Source organism: Phacochoerus africanus, chromosome 2 (genome assembly GCF_016906955.1).
Source record: "Phacochoerus africanus isolate WHEZ1 chromosome 2, ROS_Pafr_v1, whole genome shotgun sequence".
In the NCBI taxonomy this organism is placed as follows: domain Eukaryota; kingdom Metazoa; phylum Chordata; class Mammalia; order Artiodactyla; family Suidae; genus Phacochoerus; species Phacochoerus africanus.
Window position 1 is genome coordinate 172104312 of NC_062545.1, and position 18108 is coordinate 172122419.

The 18108-nt window shown below is 36.1% G+C and overlaps 1 protein-coding gene across 13 annotated transcripts in view; it reads left to right on the top strand.

Moving 5' to 3' along the window:
- The window catches only part of MIA2 (MIA SH3 domain ER export factor 2), a 90643-nt gene that overhangs the window by 68106 nt on the left and 4429 nt on the right, over positions 1–18108 (top strand). For 10 of the 13 annotated variants that reach the window (XM_047767228.1, XM_047767226.1, XM_047767230.1 and 7 more), the window contains 2 exons: positions 3124–3282; positions 14540–14662. In XM_047767228.1, the coding sequence (XP_047623184.1) occupies positions 3124–3282; positions 14540–14662 (282 nt within the window). Of the gene's footprint in view, positions 1–3123; positions 3283–6421; positions 6491–14539; positions 14663–18108 lie in introns of all 13 variants that reach the window. The other 3 variants (XM_047767223.1, XM_047767227.1, XM_047767224.1) reach the window with 1 other exon arrangement.

Sequence of the window (18108 nt, forward strand, 5' to 3'; positions counted from 1 at the left end):
AGAATTTTTAAAATCTTTTTTTGGTGTTCCTTCTGTGGTGCAGTGGTTTAAAAATCTGACTGCATTGGCTTGGGTCTTGGTAGAGGCATGGGTTCAATTCCTGCAGAGTGCAGTAGATTAAGAATCTGGCATTGTAGCAGTTGTGGCACAAGTTGTGGCTGCTGCTCTGATTCTGTCTCTGGCCCAGGAACTTCCATAGGCTGTGGTTGTGGCCAAAAAAAAAAAAAAAAAAATCTTTTTCTTTACTTCATTCTCATGATCTTTTTGTTGTAGAAAATCAGAAAGTGAAAGGGCCTTTTTTTCTGAGAAACAATTCAGAAGTGCTCTCTGGTAGACAGAATTTTGATGGGAACCTTAAAGGAGACCTAAATCATTTGATAATACTTTGAGACCCAAGATTGTCTGCTTTGTTACCTCCATATGTGTTTTTGAGAATTTCCACAGCCACTTCAAGCCTAAGCATTAGCTGTTGATCTTTGTGCATTTACCTCATCAGCACTAACTCTGGTTTTACCTGTGTACCTGGAGTTTCCCTCTTTTGATCTCTGAGCTATATTTTGTTTACTTTGTCAGGTTACTTTAAACGTTTCCCTTGAGTTGTGGCAAAATTCGAACCGATTTATTCCAAAATCAAGAGTCATAGGTTTTTAGCCCCAATCTGTGTTTATATCATCTCGTGTTACACACCAATATAAATATAATTGAAACCAGTCACATGAAATAGTAGTAACCTTACTATTTTTGATGCTTTCGATATCTTTAGTTCTGTTCCGCTTCGTTAAAAAAGAATGCTGGTTAGGATTAAGTTAATTTCATGGGCCGCTTTGGATTACAGCCAGCAGTCTGCAAAACAGTGTCCTTAGAAATAAGAGTATAATTGGCTAAACTGGAAAGTGAATCACTGGAAGTTAAATGACATAAGTCAAGGATTGCTTGTAATCGAGTGAATATTTAGAATAAGTAAAAATTACCTTTGATTTCTCCTCTCCTATTTAAATTACTTTCATTTCTTTTTTAATTACTTTGAAGATACAAATATGATTAGATCATTTGCAAGGGTATTTTACTATTTCTTAGAAAAGCTACAGAAGTTTTAGGTAAGTTATCAGGTCTTAAAAGAGTTGCTTTGGACTGAAAGTTTCTGTGGCCCACCAAAGAAGAACCTTTCTTTATCTTCCTCTTACCATCTTTTTTTAAGTTTACTTGAGATATATGTTTGAATTAGATTAGCCTATACTTGACAAAGCTTTTGAATGCCTCTTTTATCTGTTCTTCACTCTAGATGTACTCAGCTTAATCACCTCTGCACATTTCTTACTGATTTAATTCTCTGCTTTCCCAGCCTTTTTCTTCTAATAAATTGATTAGGGATGAACAAACTAGAAGGAAATGTCTGAGGAATTTAATAGAATATACAACTGTAAGGAAAAGTTGACATTCTAAAATAAAAGTCAGTTGGCCTCCTGACCGCAAAAGAGATTAGGTAAAAACAATTTGCAGTTACTATACATTAAAAAAAAAAAGTGGAGTTCTTGCTCTGGCGCAGCAGGTTAAGGATCCATGTTATCTCTGTGGCGACAAGGGCTGAGTCCCCAGCCTGGCACAGTGGGTTAAGGATCTGACATGACTGCAGCGGTGGCATAGGTCCCTGGACTGGGACGTTCATATGCTGTGGGTGCAGCCAAAACAAAACAAAACAAAAAAATGCTTATTTTATGCTGATTTGCACAAGTTACCATGAAAAAGTCACATTAGTTTTAGTCTTTTCTCTTAAAGGAGGTAATGAAAATGTGGGAAGCATTTTAGAAAGATTTCTATTAAAATAATATTTTTTAAAAAAGCTATTCTTCAAAAGGTTAAATAAGCTTTTGTTTTCTGGGCAACATAATATTGAGAAGACCTCCTTTCCCCCTCAGTGACAGATGAGGTATTAATATATTTAATGTTAAAATTTTTTTGTCTTTTTTGTTTTAATTGAATATGGGTTATTAATTGTGGTACTAGTATTTTTGTTGTTGTTGTTGTCTTTTTAAGTCTGCACCCGTGGCATATGGAAGTTCCCAGGCTAGGGGTCAAATCGGAGCTGTAGCACCAGCCTACGCCACAGCCACAGCAATGCCAGATCCGAGCTGCGTCTGTGACCTACACCACAGGTCACAGCAATGCTGGATCCTTAACCCACTTAGTGAGGCCAGGGATCGAACCCTCAACCTCATGATTCTTAGTCTGATTTGTTTCTGCTGCACCACAATGGGAACTCCTTTTTTTTTTTGGAGGTACTATTCTTTCTGTGGTCATAGGAAGGGAACTTTAAAATGATTCTCTTCCTTTATAAATGTTAGCACTTCAGATTTTCTTATTCAAATGAGTGTTATCTCGTTCAAAATGTTTAATCCAACAGTGCTGGAGTTTTTGAAATTTTTTTAGACTTGCCTTCAGAGTTGGTGGGCTCTTTTTGAAGGTGAATTTTATATTTAGAAATTCCTGGAAGCCATTTAAATAAAAATTTATTTGGTGGGTATAAAGTTTGTCATCAGACTGAATAAAATCATTTTGGGGCAGAAGTAGAGAGTTATTAAGATTCCGTTTCTTTAGTGGCTTTTAAGTAAATCCAAGTACATTTCTAAAAGAGATGTTCTTAAAAAGTACTTCAGTTGCAGAACTTTTAAAATAGGTATATAGCTTCTAAGATGACTGTTTTAAAGGAATCATGCTCTTTTTGACTACTGGCATTAATTTAAGCAAAAACCTCATTTTATAATTATCTTGCTATATCTGGTATAGAAATCTTTGCTTTGCTATTTACTTTCTATTCTTATTTTTCAGACTTGGTATTAGTAATTTTCATCTTAACCCCTGAGTTTATATATAAATAATGGTGGTAACATTTAAAAATGAATTTTATAGGTAAATGTTTATTTATGATCATGACAAAATTGTTTTTTTCTTTTTGTCTTAGAAATGGCTTTGGTCGGATAGAGTTAGTATAGGCTAATGTCACTTAGGGAAACTTTGTTGGAATCTGATTGTTTTCCCTTTTAAAAAAGTGTCTGTATTTTATTTGATGATAGGTCTTATCATACTTTTAAATAAAACAGTGTTGTATTTTTCTTCTTTAATTAGGCTCAAGAGGCCCTGGGAATCCTCTAGACCATCCGATTACCAATGAAAGAGGAGACCCAAGCGCTGATTGGTTAATTGATCCTCATAGAGCGCCTTCTGACACTGGGTCCCTTTCACCTCCCTGGGAACAAGATCGTAGGATGATGATCCCGCCATCAGGTATATATTTGAAAAGCAACCACTGTGTACAACATATAGGAATGGAAGTAAAGAGGAGTATGTGTGTGTCCTCTCTTAAGAAAGGCCGTGATATGTATTAGAAAACAACACAAACTGGATTGTGATGATCATTGTTAAAAAAAACCCAAAGAAACAGATTTTCCAAACAATAATTATGGGTAATTGTTTACATTACAGAAATCTGTTTCCCACCCCTCCCTGCTCCATGGAATGTCTTTATTGTTTTTGTTGCTCTTAGGAAGTGATACATGTTTATGTTTATGTTAGAAAATCCAAACAGTGGAGAGTGTATGATCAGGAAAGTGAAGAAAATCTCCTTCATCATTTTAAGCATTCCCCTCCCAGAATTTAATTTTGCGTCTTTTAGATAGTTCGTTTTTGGTATGTGTCCATAATCATATGTATACCCATTCCTTCATTACTTCAGTGCAATTTTATATTCACCTTCTTGTAACTGGCTTTTCACCTAGAATAATATATCTTAGATTAATTGCCAAAATAAATATATTTACCAGAAGACTCAGGATATCCTGAAATAAGGCAATAATTGCTGTTCTGTTGATAGCCCTCACATCCCCAATTCAGTTTGCTAAACTTTTATTTACACACAGTGTGTTTCAGGGACACTATTATGTAAAGTGAACTATGCCTGCTTTGTATAAATTAGTCACATTAAAAAATGCAATTTCAGATAGCTTCCTGTGAAGTTGGAGAGGTGATAAACATTTGATATTGTGATAAAAAACGTTTAATTCTAAGAATTAACCTTTTCCGTGGGAGTGTATGTTCTATGAAATGGTACCTCCTTTGCTTTGATAGCACTTCCCTTTGTTCGCTATCAATAGACTATCAGCATCATAAAGAAAGATTGGTATCACTTTTGTTCAGTGCTGTATCTCTAGCATCTAGAACAACGCTGGTATTTGCCCAATAAATATTTGTGAATGAATGAATACCCAAATAATTCTGAGAGAGCTGGATATTTTTTCTTACTGCTTTTATATTTAGAGATAAATATGCTGTGACTTAACAAACATAATCTGCTAGTAGGTGGCATAGAACATCTTTCAAGGATTTTTTTTTAAAACAGCCCCACCCATGGCATATGGAAGTTCCTGGGCCAAGGTTTGAGTCCAAGCCACAGCTTCAACCTACACCACAGCTGTGGCAATGCTGGATCCTTTAACCTATTGCTGGGCTGGGGATCAAACCCACACCTCCATAGCGACCTGAGCTGCTACAGTCGGATTCTTAATCCACTGTGCCACAGTGGGAACTCCTCAAGTATTTGAGTGGGATTCATTTTAAAGTTTAGCTGTGATAAAAATAAATATTAATGAACTACAGCTTCTTTCTTAAGGGACTTGATCTTAAGATTTTGGCGGATATCATATTTCTGTGTATCTTTGTAGAGGATATCCCTTTTGAGAATTTACAAGCTGTTAGTAAAGAGTCCCTATCACATGCTCTGCCTATCTCCCCAAGTATTATCCAATGTAGTGATCCTCAAACTTGGCTTATCATCAGAAATAACTTAAGGAACTTTAAGAAAAATGCAAATACCTGAGTTTCGCCTCAGATTACATCTTCTGAACATGAACTCTGGAAGTGAGGTCTGTTTATCTAAAAACCTCTCTAGGAGGTTCTGAAGAATAGCTAAATTTAAAAACCGCTAATCTACACAGTACCCTTACTAAATGGTGAAGGGTACTGAGTCCCCGAAGAGATGAGCTTGCAATCTTAGCTATGTGAAGAGCTTAGACTAGAATTCAGATAGTAATGGCTCTTGGTCATAAAATTAGAACATCCTTTACATGTCCTTTAAAAATTGCCTGAAACCTGAGACTTTTCAGTATTGTCCCACAGATTCGTGGGTCTCTTTTCACTTTGTTTCTGTTTTTTGTTTTTTTGTTTTCTTTTTTTCATTTGGTTGAATAATTTCTTTTTTTTTTTTTGGCGTTTTGCTATTTCTTGGGCCGCTCCCGCAGCATATGGAGGTTCCCAGGCTAGGGGTCGAATCGGAGCTGTGGCCACTGGCCTACGCCAGAGCCACAGCAACGCAGGATCCGAGCCGCGTCTGCAACCTACACCACAGCTCACGGCAACACCGGATCGTTAACCCACTGAGCAAGCGCAGGGACCGAACCCGCAACCTCATGGTTCCCAGTCGGATTCGTTAACCACTGTGCCACGACGGGAACTCCTGAATAATTTCTTTTGATCTGTCTTCAAATTTACTAACTCTTCCCTCTGTCACCTCCTTTCTGTTATTAAGCCCATCCAGTAAAATTTTATTGTAGATGTGTATTTTTCAGTTTGAGTATTTCCATTTTTTAAAATGGTTTTGAGTTTTCTGATGAAATTTCTTTTTCTTTTCTTTTTTTTCCTCTCTTTTTAGGGCCACACCTGCAGCGTATGGAAGCTTCTGCACTAGGGGTCACATTGGAGCTACAACTGGGGCCTGTGTCACAGCCACAGCAATGCTGGATCTGTGACCTATGCCACAGCTTGTGGCAATGCCAGATCCTTAACTCACTGAGCAAGGCCAAGGATTGAACCCACATCCTCACAGACACTATATCAGGTTCTTAACCCGCTGAGCCACAGTGGGAACTGAAATTTCCTTTTTAAGCATTATAAGTATTTTTTGCACCTCAATAGCTGCTTTAGAATCCTTGTATGGTCTTTCTAACATCAAGGGCAACTTGAAGATGGCCTCTACGGATTGTCTTTTCTCTTAAGAATGGGTCACATTTTTCTGTTTCTTTGTATAAAAAGTAATTTTAGATTGTATTATAGATATTGTGGGCATTCGGGATTCTACCGTATTTCTCTGAACAGTGTTGCTGGTTTTGTTTTACAAGGTAGTGAAGTTGGTCAGACTCACATGTAGACTTTTTCTCTCCTGTGGTGAGCAGCACATGTGTTTTATTCAGGGGTCAGCAACAGTCTTGGGCAGAAAACTCAGAATTTTAGATTCTACTTCTCTGGCTCTCATGAGCTCTCTCCTTCGGTTTTTCAAGCCAGAAAGTTCTGTGAGTTTTGACTGTTCTGTGCTGTAGTTTGACTTTGGTCTGCCTTCAGGCTAAACTGTAAAGAAAAACTCATGCCTTCCCAGGTCCCTTCTGTCAAGTTCCCGCTCCTTTCCCAGATCTGCCTACTGTTGTTCATGCTCCAGAGGCTTCAGGTATTTATTTCATTATTTTAAAAACTTTTGACTTTTTTCCAGTTTTATTGAGAAATAATTGACATGTAGCACTGTGTAAGTTTAAGGTGTACAGCACAGTGAATTGACTTACGCATATTGTGAAATAATTACCATAACAAGTTTAGTAACATCAGTCATTTCATATAGATAATAAATAAAAGAAAAAAAAGGTATATTCCCACACCTACATTTTATATTATGTTGAATTATAAGGACTCATAAAGAGTCTTGCTTTCCAGTGATAATAGTGTCTTTAAGATTTTTCTTAAACTTTAAAACATTTTAAAACATTTTAGTTTAAAATGTTTGTGTTATAAATAATGACATTTAGAATAACTAAATTCCTGAAGGATATGGATTCCATGGTTGTTTGAGATTTTCTGTAATTTAGTCCTATTAAGCATACTTTGTAAAATTCATATATTCCCTTATTACTTGGCCAAAATTTAAAAATTTTTCTTTGACTTAAGATCAATAAGCAGAAATAATTTTATTTGTTTATTAAAAATTTTTTTTTCGTCTTTTTTTTAGGGGTGCACCCATGGCACATGGAGGTTCCCAGGCTAGGGACTGAATCGGAGCTGTAGCTGTCAGCCTATGTCACAGCCACAGCAACGCCTGATCTGAGCCGTGTCTATGACCTCTGCCACAGCTCATGGCAACGCCAGATCCTTAACCCACTGAGCGAGGCCAGGGATCAAACCTCCATCCTCATGGATGCTAGTCAGATTTGTTTCCACTGAGCCACGATGGGAACTCCATGAAATAATTTTAAGTGATTCTATAATTCCAAAGAATCGTTTGTTTTTGCACTGTTAAATACTTGTGGGGAGGGCGTGTTCTTACCTTACATAGTCAGAAAAGATAAGCTGTAACTATTTCTTGTATATTATATTCCAGATATTTTTATTACTTAGAGGTTTTGCTAACAAGTTCAGGTCTAGTTTTTTCAAGTAATCATTTTATTTTCACTATTTTTAGCTGCAAATTCAATCTTTTATAGACCAGTATAGGTTTTAATCTTTTTTTTTTTCTGAAATTCTAGATTGAAAGTGAATATTAAAGGTTAATACACAAATTTAAGATAAGGTTGATTCTGCTTTGGCATAATTTTATACAAAATTGATTTTAATAGTGTGCAGGATAAAGTATTTGTTCATCTAACATTCTTTTGTGTGTTTATAACTTAGACTGCCCGTTGTAGGGCAAGAATGGTTTATGTGAAAATGTGTTTGGACTGGAAATTAAGAAATCTAATTTCTTTTCTCCTTTTTTCTTTTTTCTATTATAATTGATTTACAATGTTCTGTCAATTTCTTCTGTGTAGCAGAGTGACCCAGTCATACATATATATGTGTGTATACACACACACACATATATACATACACATTCTTTTTCTCACATTATCCTCCATCATGTTCTATCACAGGTGACATCTCATTGCTTATCCACTCCAAATGCAATAGTTTGCATCTGCTAACCCCAAATTCCCAGTCCATCTCCCTCCCTCTCAGGAAATCTAGTTTATAATCTTCACCTTATAAAAAAATCTTTTTATGTGATTTTTGAAACTCGTTCTACCTCAGACCTTTTATATAGTGAGAGAGATGTACATATTCTGTTTAGCTGAGTAATAGAAAATTTAATTAGGTATTAATGGTCAGTGTTGAGATTTGCTAGATAATGTTCAATCCATTTGGTAGACCAAGTAACATATTATAATCTATAATGTTAGTAAGACCAAAGACTATTTATTATTTTCTAAACTCAGTTGGTGAACACACCTTTTTCAGTTTCTAAAAACTTCTTATTGGGAGACTTCCTGTTCTAGGTTAAGCTACAGTTTAATCAGATTGGAAAATGTTGACACCAGTGAACTATGATAAGTTATGTAATACCTAGAGCAAGCACTGAAAACAATCTTTGTAAAGATATACACTCAAAAACACTATGGCCAGGTACATCATTAGAACAGACATACTTTTCAAGCCTCATGGGAAGATATCCCAAGATAGATCTTATCCGGGACCATCAAACAAACCTTAAACAAATTTAAAAGAATCGAAATCATATAATACATTTTCTGACCACAGTGGAATCAAACTAGACATGAACTATTGATACACACAGCAATTTGAATAGATCTTAAGGACATTATGTTAATGAAGAAAATGTCTCAAAAGGTCAGATACTTTATGATTTCATGTATATAACATCCTTGAAATGACACAGTTATAGAACTAGGAAACAGAGTGGTGGGTGCCATGGGTTAGGGATAGTAGGGGAGGAGAGCAGATATGACTGTGGCAGGAGAGAGATCTTTTTGTTAATGGAGTAGTTCTGTGTCTTGAGTGTGGCAGTGGTTTCACAAATCTGCACATGATAAAATGGCAAGAACTATGCACATGCATTGTACCAATGTTAGTTTCCTGGTTATTATACTGCATTTTTATATATATGAAAGATGTAATCACTTGGGAAAATGGGGCACAGGGACTGCAGAAACTGTATTATTTTTGCAGGTTTCTGAGAATCTTTAAGATCAAAAGTTAAAAACCCTTATTTGGATACAATATACATGCGGTAAAGTGCATGTGTTTTTTTTTTTTTAATATAATGATTTTTATTTTTTTCCGTTATAGCTGACTTACAGTATGTGTTTTTAAGCATATAACCTGATGATTAGTTCACAGTTTATGCACATCTATAAACCAGCATTCAGATTAAGGGACAGTTTTCAGTTTATTTTTATTCCTCTTAATCATTTAGATAGGAATCTTTACAATTTAGCACAAAAAAAGTTCTTGATGAGTAATATAAAGGTTGTTAAGATTCGCATGTTGTAAATAATCAGAATTGTAACAGGAATATGTTTTGAAAGTAATGAACCCATTATAAATTCTTAATAAATACTGAACTGCAACAAAAAATTGATCAATGCGAATTACTTTGCTCAGTGTTTCATTCTATAGGAAGTGAAAGTTTATTCTGAGTCTCTCATCCTGGTTGAAGTACAAGAGTAGAAAAGCAAAAACATAAAGATGCTTTTTAAAGCCTCTCTTTGAATCACAGCAGCTAACATTTGATTGACCAAAATAAGTCTCATGACAGGATTTGGAACTGTTGGGCAGAATATATATTCTACCACTTAAGGATAAGGATACAAGGAAGGGTAAGGAATGGAGAATTGAGGTCATGAATGGAGTCTCCCAAAGGGATTTTACTTTTATAATGTATTTTCACTTATAACTTACTATCTTTTAAAAAATACATTTGTGTACTATAATTTCTTAGATTTTAAAATTACTTTTTGGAAGAGAGGAATGTATGATTTTTTTGTTTAGTTCTTCTAATAAGTGACTCCAAAGTAATTGCCTTGTTTTCTCTGCACTTGCTCTTAACTACAGAGCTGTGCAATATTAAGCAATCTTGAAGAGTAATAATTTAGGCAAGTTTTTAGAAAATCTTAGAATATGATCTCTTAACTGCCATATTTTGTAGTTGCTAATACATTTTAAGAGGTATGCATATTAAAGTATTCTTATGCTTTTTATAAACTGTAATTAGTAAACTATGTTTCTTAGCAATACTAGTAACAAATATGTCAAGTAAGAAAAGTAATGCTAGAGTTTAAATAATAGCTATTTGATTGTCACAATATGAATCTGCAAAATTCTTGGCTTTTAGTCTTGTAAATGATTGTTGAGAATTATATCTACAAGGCAGTTACAAATAATTCATAGTGCAAGTATTAATCAGTAATATTCATCATATGCAAATAATTATATTCATGAATGTAATAAGAAAGATTATTAGATTAGTACTCATGTCTAAGTTCATGTAAATATTTTATTTTGGTAGAGATGAGATGTAAGTTGAAAAACCATAGAGGCTTTAATGAGACAAAGTTTGTTTTTATCATATTGTCACTCTTTGGTGTTAATGATCTCTCAGTGCCCCTCTTGGTGCTCTGACTTTGGTGTCCTTCTGTTCCTCTATTGAGCCACACAGCCTCCATTTCCAGGGATAGAGAAGTAATAGAGAAGAACAGAGAATCTTACTTTTCAGTAAATCTTGTGCTCTTAAAGTAGAGCGATATGCATTAAAGGTGAATTATGTCACTTCCTCTCCTTGTACTTTTTTGAACTTTCATAGTCTTAGTTTTAATTGGTGAGAGAGCAAGGAATACTTGTGTGGTTTCTGTTATTTTGGCCAGCATGTATCTTTTACTGATTTGGATAATAACGTTTTATTTAAGGGGTAGCAAAGAGAGTTAGCAGCTTTTCCTTGGTGGTTTTATCATGAAGTAAGTCTATTTTTCAGCCTTGCATGTTTTAAAAAAATTTGCTTTTATCTTACTCTTTTTCCCCGCCCCCAGGGCCGCACCCGCGGCATATGGAGGTTCCCAGGCTAGGGGTCAAATCGGAGCTGTAGCTGCCGGCCACAGCCACAGCCGCAGGCAACGCTGGATTCTTAACCCACTGAGCGAGGCCAGGGATCGTACCTGCAACCTCATGTTTCCTAGTCGAATTCGTTTTCTGCTGTGCCATGGCAGGAACTCCATATCTTACTCAGTCAAAGAGCTGAAGAAATAGGAGACATACACAGCCAACCTGATGAGGACAGTTTTGAATTTTACTTTGAGAAAGAAAAGCAGGCTAAGCAGAATAAAACAGTTTGGGAGCTTTAGAAGTACAGGCATAGATGTTACTGCCTCTGATTTGTAGATATTTGTACAGACCACTCTCCTGCATTGCAAACATTCTTTCAGACGAGATGCATTTAATGGAATTATAGTTTATCTTAAGGTAGGCTCATTTTTATCTCCTTTTTGAGATTTTTTTGAGTCTCTATAAATTGGATAAGGTGTATTAAAATCTACAGTGATGCTTTTATCCTCTTAGAGGATGTTACTTTAAAGCTGTTTCCAGTTTTGGGGATTTCCACTTTTTAGGGAGTATATATTGCTTTTATCACTCATATCTTCTCTGTAATGATCCTTTATAAATTCGAATGATTAGTATTTGGTTGACAACTTGCTGCTATGTGTGTTTATATAAACCGGAAAAATCTGTGCTTAATTTTTCAGTCTTCCTGAAGAGAGTAGACTGAGGAGAGATTAGGATGTAGGGCAAATGTAAACAACTTTTTGAAAAATTTCCTCTTAAGAGTGAGAGATGAGATGGTAGCTAGCTGGAGAGATAGTTTTGTTTTTTAAAGATAGAAAATATTAAAAAATGTTTATTTGCTGATGGGAATGGCCTAAGTTCAGAGTAGAAATTGTTGATGTGTGGGAGAGAGTATAAAAGTGAAATCCTTGAGTGGTATACAAAAAACGTGGGGGGAGTTCCCGTCGTGGCGCAGTGGTTAACGAATCCGACTAGGAACCATGAGGTTGCGGGTTCGGTCCCTGCCCTTGCTCAGTGGGTTAACGATCCGGCGTTGCCGTGAGCTGTGGTGTAGGTTGCAGATGCGGCTCGGATCCCGCGTTGCTGTGGCTCTGGCGTAGGCCGGTGGCTACAGCTCCGATTTGACCCCTAGCCTGGGAACCTCCATATGCCGCGGGAGCGGCCCAAGAAATAGCAGCAGCAACAACAACAACAACAAAAAGACAAAAAAAGACAAAAAAAAAAACATGGGATCCAGAGTATAGTTGAGAAATTAGATTGGCGTTAAATAACTTTGTAAAAGGAAGGAAGGCAGAGCAAGTGGGTACAGATGTTGAGATTGGATGAGAGTAGGAGTGTATTCAGTTGCATCAGTTTTCCTGATGTGGAAAATTATTAACTTGAGGTGGAATAAGAGGGCATTGTCTGAGAAAAAGGTATACAGTAGCCATTTAGGATAATGAAGGAATTTAAATGTCAGTGAGGTGTGGTATGATTACAGGCAATGTTGAGTATCTGTTTGAAGTTTATGGTCATAGGTTTGAATGAGACCAGTCAGTACTATATTTTAATAAAGTTTATAATCATGAAGACTTTTTATCATTACAGCTACTTTGGTGCTTATTTTGTGCCAGATGCTATGTTAAATGCTTTTTATTAATCATTCTAAGACTCTTAGAGTGTCTGAAGAAACAAAAACATGGAAAATAAAGCAAAATCCTCCTAGAATTTACATATTAATGTTTGTTTCATATGTGTATATAAGCTGTATATGTGTGTGAGTGAGAGAATTGGTAAATAAAATGTAAAAATAAATAGCACACTGTATAAGTTGAAGTCTACTCTGTTTCCTTTCCCAAGGGGGTTACCTTCTTTCTTTCTCAGAGACAACTACTCATGAGTTTAATGTGTGTAAACTTACAGCCTATATATGATTTAAAAAATATATTTGTATTTTATCATTTCTAAATCAATATATGTTCTTGAATTTTTTCCATTTTAATGTAAATTTTATTATTATAATTGCTGTATGGTACTTAAATATATTCATATATATGAATTCATAAGTATATGAATATACCACAACATATTTATCCTGTTTTATCTAGTCTTCTCTGATGAACATTTAGGGTGTTTCCAGTATTTCACCATTACTAACAGTGGTTCACTTAACATTTTTTTGCACATATGTTCTTTAGAGATGAGTCCAGGTAATGAAGTAGCCGGGAAGTAAAATTTTTGGTTTATTAGTAGATGTTTGTATTTTTGGTTTATTAGTAGATGTTGCCCATTGTCCTCAAGAGTGATTATGTGTGAAGTATTTGAGAGTAGCTATTTCTTTAATACTTGATGTAAAACTGTTGTGAATATTTCCAGCCATGTGAGTTAAACATTTTCTCATTTCTTTATTTTTTGTAGTTCTTTGATTATTAGTAATCTTGACCATTTCTTTTATTATTGTCTGTTCTGCTGAATTTCTTGCTGTTTACAGCATACTCTAGTTTATTTTCTCTCTGCTAGTAGTTAGCTCCTAAAGGTGTATTTTGGTATATTAATTATTCAGTCCATTCCACTATTATTAAAATTGATAGTTAATATATATATATAACTAAATTCTGTTCTTGTACTATGATTTACACATAGTAATGGAAAATTTCAAACTTCAGGGTAGCCTTATGCCTGTGTTTATTACAAAAGCAAAGCTATTCCCTTTAGTAAAGTGTCTAATTTTCCTAAAATTGTTGATTGTTGTCTACGAAGAATGTATGTCAGTCTTGGTCCATCCATGTTGCTGCAAATGCTGTTATTTCTTTGCTTTTAATGCCTGAGTAATATTCCATTGTGTATATGTACCACATCTTCTTGATCCACTCCTCTGTCAATGGACATTTAGCTTGTTTCCATATCTTGGCTATTGTGTATAGTGCTTCAGTGAACATTGGAGTACATGTATCTTTTCAAGTCATGGTTTTCTCTGGATAGATGCCCAGGAGTGGGATTTCTGGATCAAATGGTAATTCTATTTTTAGTTTTCTGAGGAATCTCCATACTGTTTTCCACAGTGGTTGCATCAATTTACAATTCCAACAGTGTAATAGGGTTCCTTTTTCTCCACACTCTCTCCAGCACTTGTTTGTAGAGTTTTGGATGATGGCCATTCTGGTTGGTGTAAGGTGGTACCTCATAGTGGTTTTGATTTGCATTTCTCTAATAATGAATGATGTTGAACATCTTTTTCATGTGTTTTTTGGCCATCTGCATGTCTTCTTTGGTGAATTGTCTGTTTAGATCTTCTGCCCATTTTTTGATGGGGTTGTTTGTTTTTTGGTATTGAGCTGCAGAGGTGTTTATAAATTTTGGAGATTAATCCCTTGTCAGTCGCTTCATTTGCAAATATTCTCTCCCATTCCATGGGTTGTCTTTTCATTTTGTTAGGGTTCCCTTTGCTGTGCAGAAACTTTCAGGTTCCATTTGTTTATTTTTCTTTTTATTGTCATTACTCTAGGAGGTGGATCTAAGAAGATATTGCTGTGACATGTCAGTCTTTCAGAAAGCAAGAAAAATGTCTGTGTTTGCTATATGAAACTTAAGTAAACTTGATTTATTTTTAATGAAGATATTTTTAAAATGTGTTTTCTAGGCCAACCATATCCTGATCCAGTTTTTCCTCCGCAAAGGCAAGACAGATTTTATTCTAATTCTGGTAGACTTTCTGGACCAGCAGAACTCAGAAGTTTCAATATGCCATCTTTGGATAAAGTGGGTAAGAGACAAGTTGTGTGTGTATGTTTTTTAATAGTGGTGACATACTAAAGAACTAGAAGCTGCATAAAGGCTAATATAATCGTGATCTCTGCTTAGCACTTCAGTCCAAGGTCTTTCCTGAAAATGTCCTGGTTTTATGTTTCTTGTTATATTGTACACATCCATGGCATCTGCACACATGTCAATTTGGGCACCATCATAATACGTTTACTCTATGTATCTGTAATGGTATATTTTACCATGCTCCATGATAAATTTTCTAGTTTTCCCACTCCACTTACATATATCCTGTTTAGTAATCAGGGAAATTAGGCTGGTGTGAATGGTTATGTGAAAATCCACCAGAAAAATAATTTGAGTGCATGCTCTGTTGATGGGTTAATCAGTTACCTTGTTTAAACTGTACATGCTTAGGTAGATTTAAATTAACATTTATTGAGTAATCAACTATTCGTCAGGGGCTCTTTCACCTAAACCACCTCACAGCAACCCATTGAAGTTGGGAAATATTTATATCCAGTGTATCAATTAAACATGCATAGTATTAAGAAAAGAAAAGGAATTCCTGGTGTGGCACAAACAGGTTACGAACCTGACTAGTGTCCATAAGGATGTGAGTTTGATCCCTGGCCTCACTCTGGGTTAAGGATCTGGCATTGCCAAGAGCTATGGTGTAGGTTGCAGATGTGGGTTGGATCCCACGTTGCTGTGGTTGTGACATAGGCTGGCAGCTGCAGCTCCTATTCAGCCCCGAGTTTGGGAACTTCCGTATACTCCAGGTGAGGCCTTAAAAATGCCAAAAAAAAAAAAAAAAAGGAAAGAAAGGAAAAGAAAAAAGAAAATATAAGATTAAAAGTAAGTAGAAAATTAAACTTATGGGTAAAAGGTTTCCTCAGGGAAGGGTATATATTTGGGGGGATGGGGATCATCCAGTTGAAGTATGTATTGTTTTGAAAACAGTATTCTCTGAATAATAAGCAAAGGAGCAGATCTATGGCCTGGGTTTTTGTTATTATGAGTCCAGGTAAAGAAATACCTTGGAAGCAAGATATGTGTTGTTATAATTTCTAACTGTTTGGCTTTTGAAATTGTTTTCCCCTATTAATTCTGGCTTAATGAAATGAAAGTATATGTATGATTATCTATTTCTAAACTAATGCTATTTAAAATTTTTCATATGTCCATTTTTTTTTGTATGTAATTGCACAATTCTAATTTAGCAAAGAATTTTTAAGTGCCTTCTGGTTAGAATGTACCTGCATGACATGGTAGATGATATAATTAAGTAAGGTATAGTTTTTTTTTTTTTTGCTTTTCTTTTTAGAGCTGCAGTTGTGGCATATGGAGGTTCCCAGTCTAGGGGTCTAATCGAAGCTACAGCTGCCAGCCTACGCCAGAGCCACAGCAACACCAGATCCGAGCTACATCTGTGACCTACGTCACAACTCATGGCAACGCCAAATCCTTAACCCACTGATCAAGGCCAGGAATTGAGTCCACAATTTCATGGTTCCTGGTTGTATTTGTTTCCGCTGCGCCATGACGGGAACTCCAGTAAGGTATAGTTTTTAGCTGTAAGAAGATAATAATTAAATAGGGAGAAAGACAAATATTTATGTTTAAATAATACTGGTTAGAATAGTAAGTCCCATTAGAAAATATTTTATGTTCACAGGAGGGAGAACTCCCGTTTAGGTGAAGAATCAGGGAAAATGCCAGAAGGAGAGGGCGTTTGAGCTGCTTCTGAGGGAATTTGAAAAATTAGTCAAAAGCTAGGGGTTTGTGCCAGTCATAATGAACAGTATAAGCAAAAACAAAAGACCAAGGGTTATTGACTGATAATGCTATGAGACTGAGATATTAATCCCTTGACACAACACAAGTTCTTAAGAGAGTTAAATGAGTCAATACATTGCGGAAGTATTTTGTAAATAGAAGAATTCTATGTATATGTAATATATTATTATTGGCTTATCAGTATATGGTATTCAGGTGATGGAGAGTGGTGAGAGAGACGGTTGAAACACATGAGCTGGCACTGGTGCTCTGTATATGTTTTTGTGAATGAATGAATGGTCTCATTTAATCCTCACAATGAATCTGATTTTATAGATGAAGAAACCAAGGCTCAAAAAGGTGCTCAAGAGCCAAAATTTGATCCCATATCTGTCTGACTCCATAGCCCTGGTCTTGATTCCTATACTTCGTTGAAATGAGAGGGTAGTGGACCACACAAATGGCATCAACCCTGCCACTGATGCACTGGATATCCAGAGAATGCTTACTGTGTGACTCGCACTAGGGTAGTTGCTGTATTTCATTGTTGAATAGGAGGTTAGCATTCCTTACATATGGAGATCTATTTAAAGATCCATATAGGCAGTTGCACTATGTAGTGACAAAAGTTATGAGTGCAAAGTGTTATTGAGGCATGTGGACCAGTAACCCAGATGAGAGGTGGTGGTGCTTTAAGTATGGGATAGTCAAAAGAAATCATTGTGGTAGAAGTGACATAAAAGCTGAGATTTAAAGGAGGAATTAGCTGGCCCAAAATGTTGTTGATAACATTCTGGGAGGAGAGAACAGCATCTTTAAAAATTTACTTTTTTTATTTTTTTATTTTTTTTTGCTTTTCAGTGCCCCACTCGCAGCATATGGATATTCCCAGGCTAGTTAAATCAGAGCGGCAGCTGCCGGCCTGCGCCACAGCCACAGCACATCAGATCCAAGCTGAATCTGTGGCCTACACCACATCTTACAGCAATGCTGGACCCTTAACCTACTGAGAAGGCCAGAGATCGAACCCACAACCTCATGGTTCCTAGTGGATTTGTTTCTGCTGCTCCATGACGGGAACTCCAGCTTCTTTAAAAATTTAGAGTTAAGGGTGCCTTGTAAATTATGGCTACACCCTGGGCTGAAAGTCAGAGAATATTGAAACAAGTAGTGAAGAGGTAAGCAATGCATGAAGTTTTAAAGTCCTTGCAAAACTATTGATAAATTTTGGACCTGTTTGCAGGATGATGGGAACACATTAAAGGATTTTAAACAGAGAAATAATCAGATCAGATCTGCAATAGAGAAGTTACTCAGGTTGCATTATAGTGAATGGATTGGAGGGAGGATAACTTTTTAGGAGACTGAAGGAATCTATGTGAACGGTGATGACGTAGCAGAGGTGAACAGACCAAGAGAAAATAGAATTGAGAGGACTTGAGGTTGAAGTGGGAGTGAGGATGAAGAAGGAGTCTAGGCTGATGCCCGGGTTCTTGGCTGTGGCACGTGGGCCATTCATTGTTCTGAGACAAGGGAGTAGGTGTGGCGGAACATGTGACAGGAAAGAGCGTAAGTTACATTTTGAACTTACAGAATTAATAGTACCTGTGATACACTTGCAGGCATACTCAAGTCAGGTTCTGAAGTCCTGGGCAAAATACCCAGATC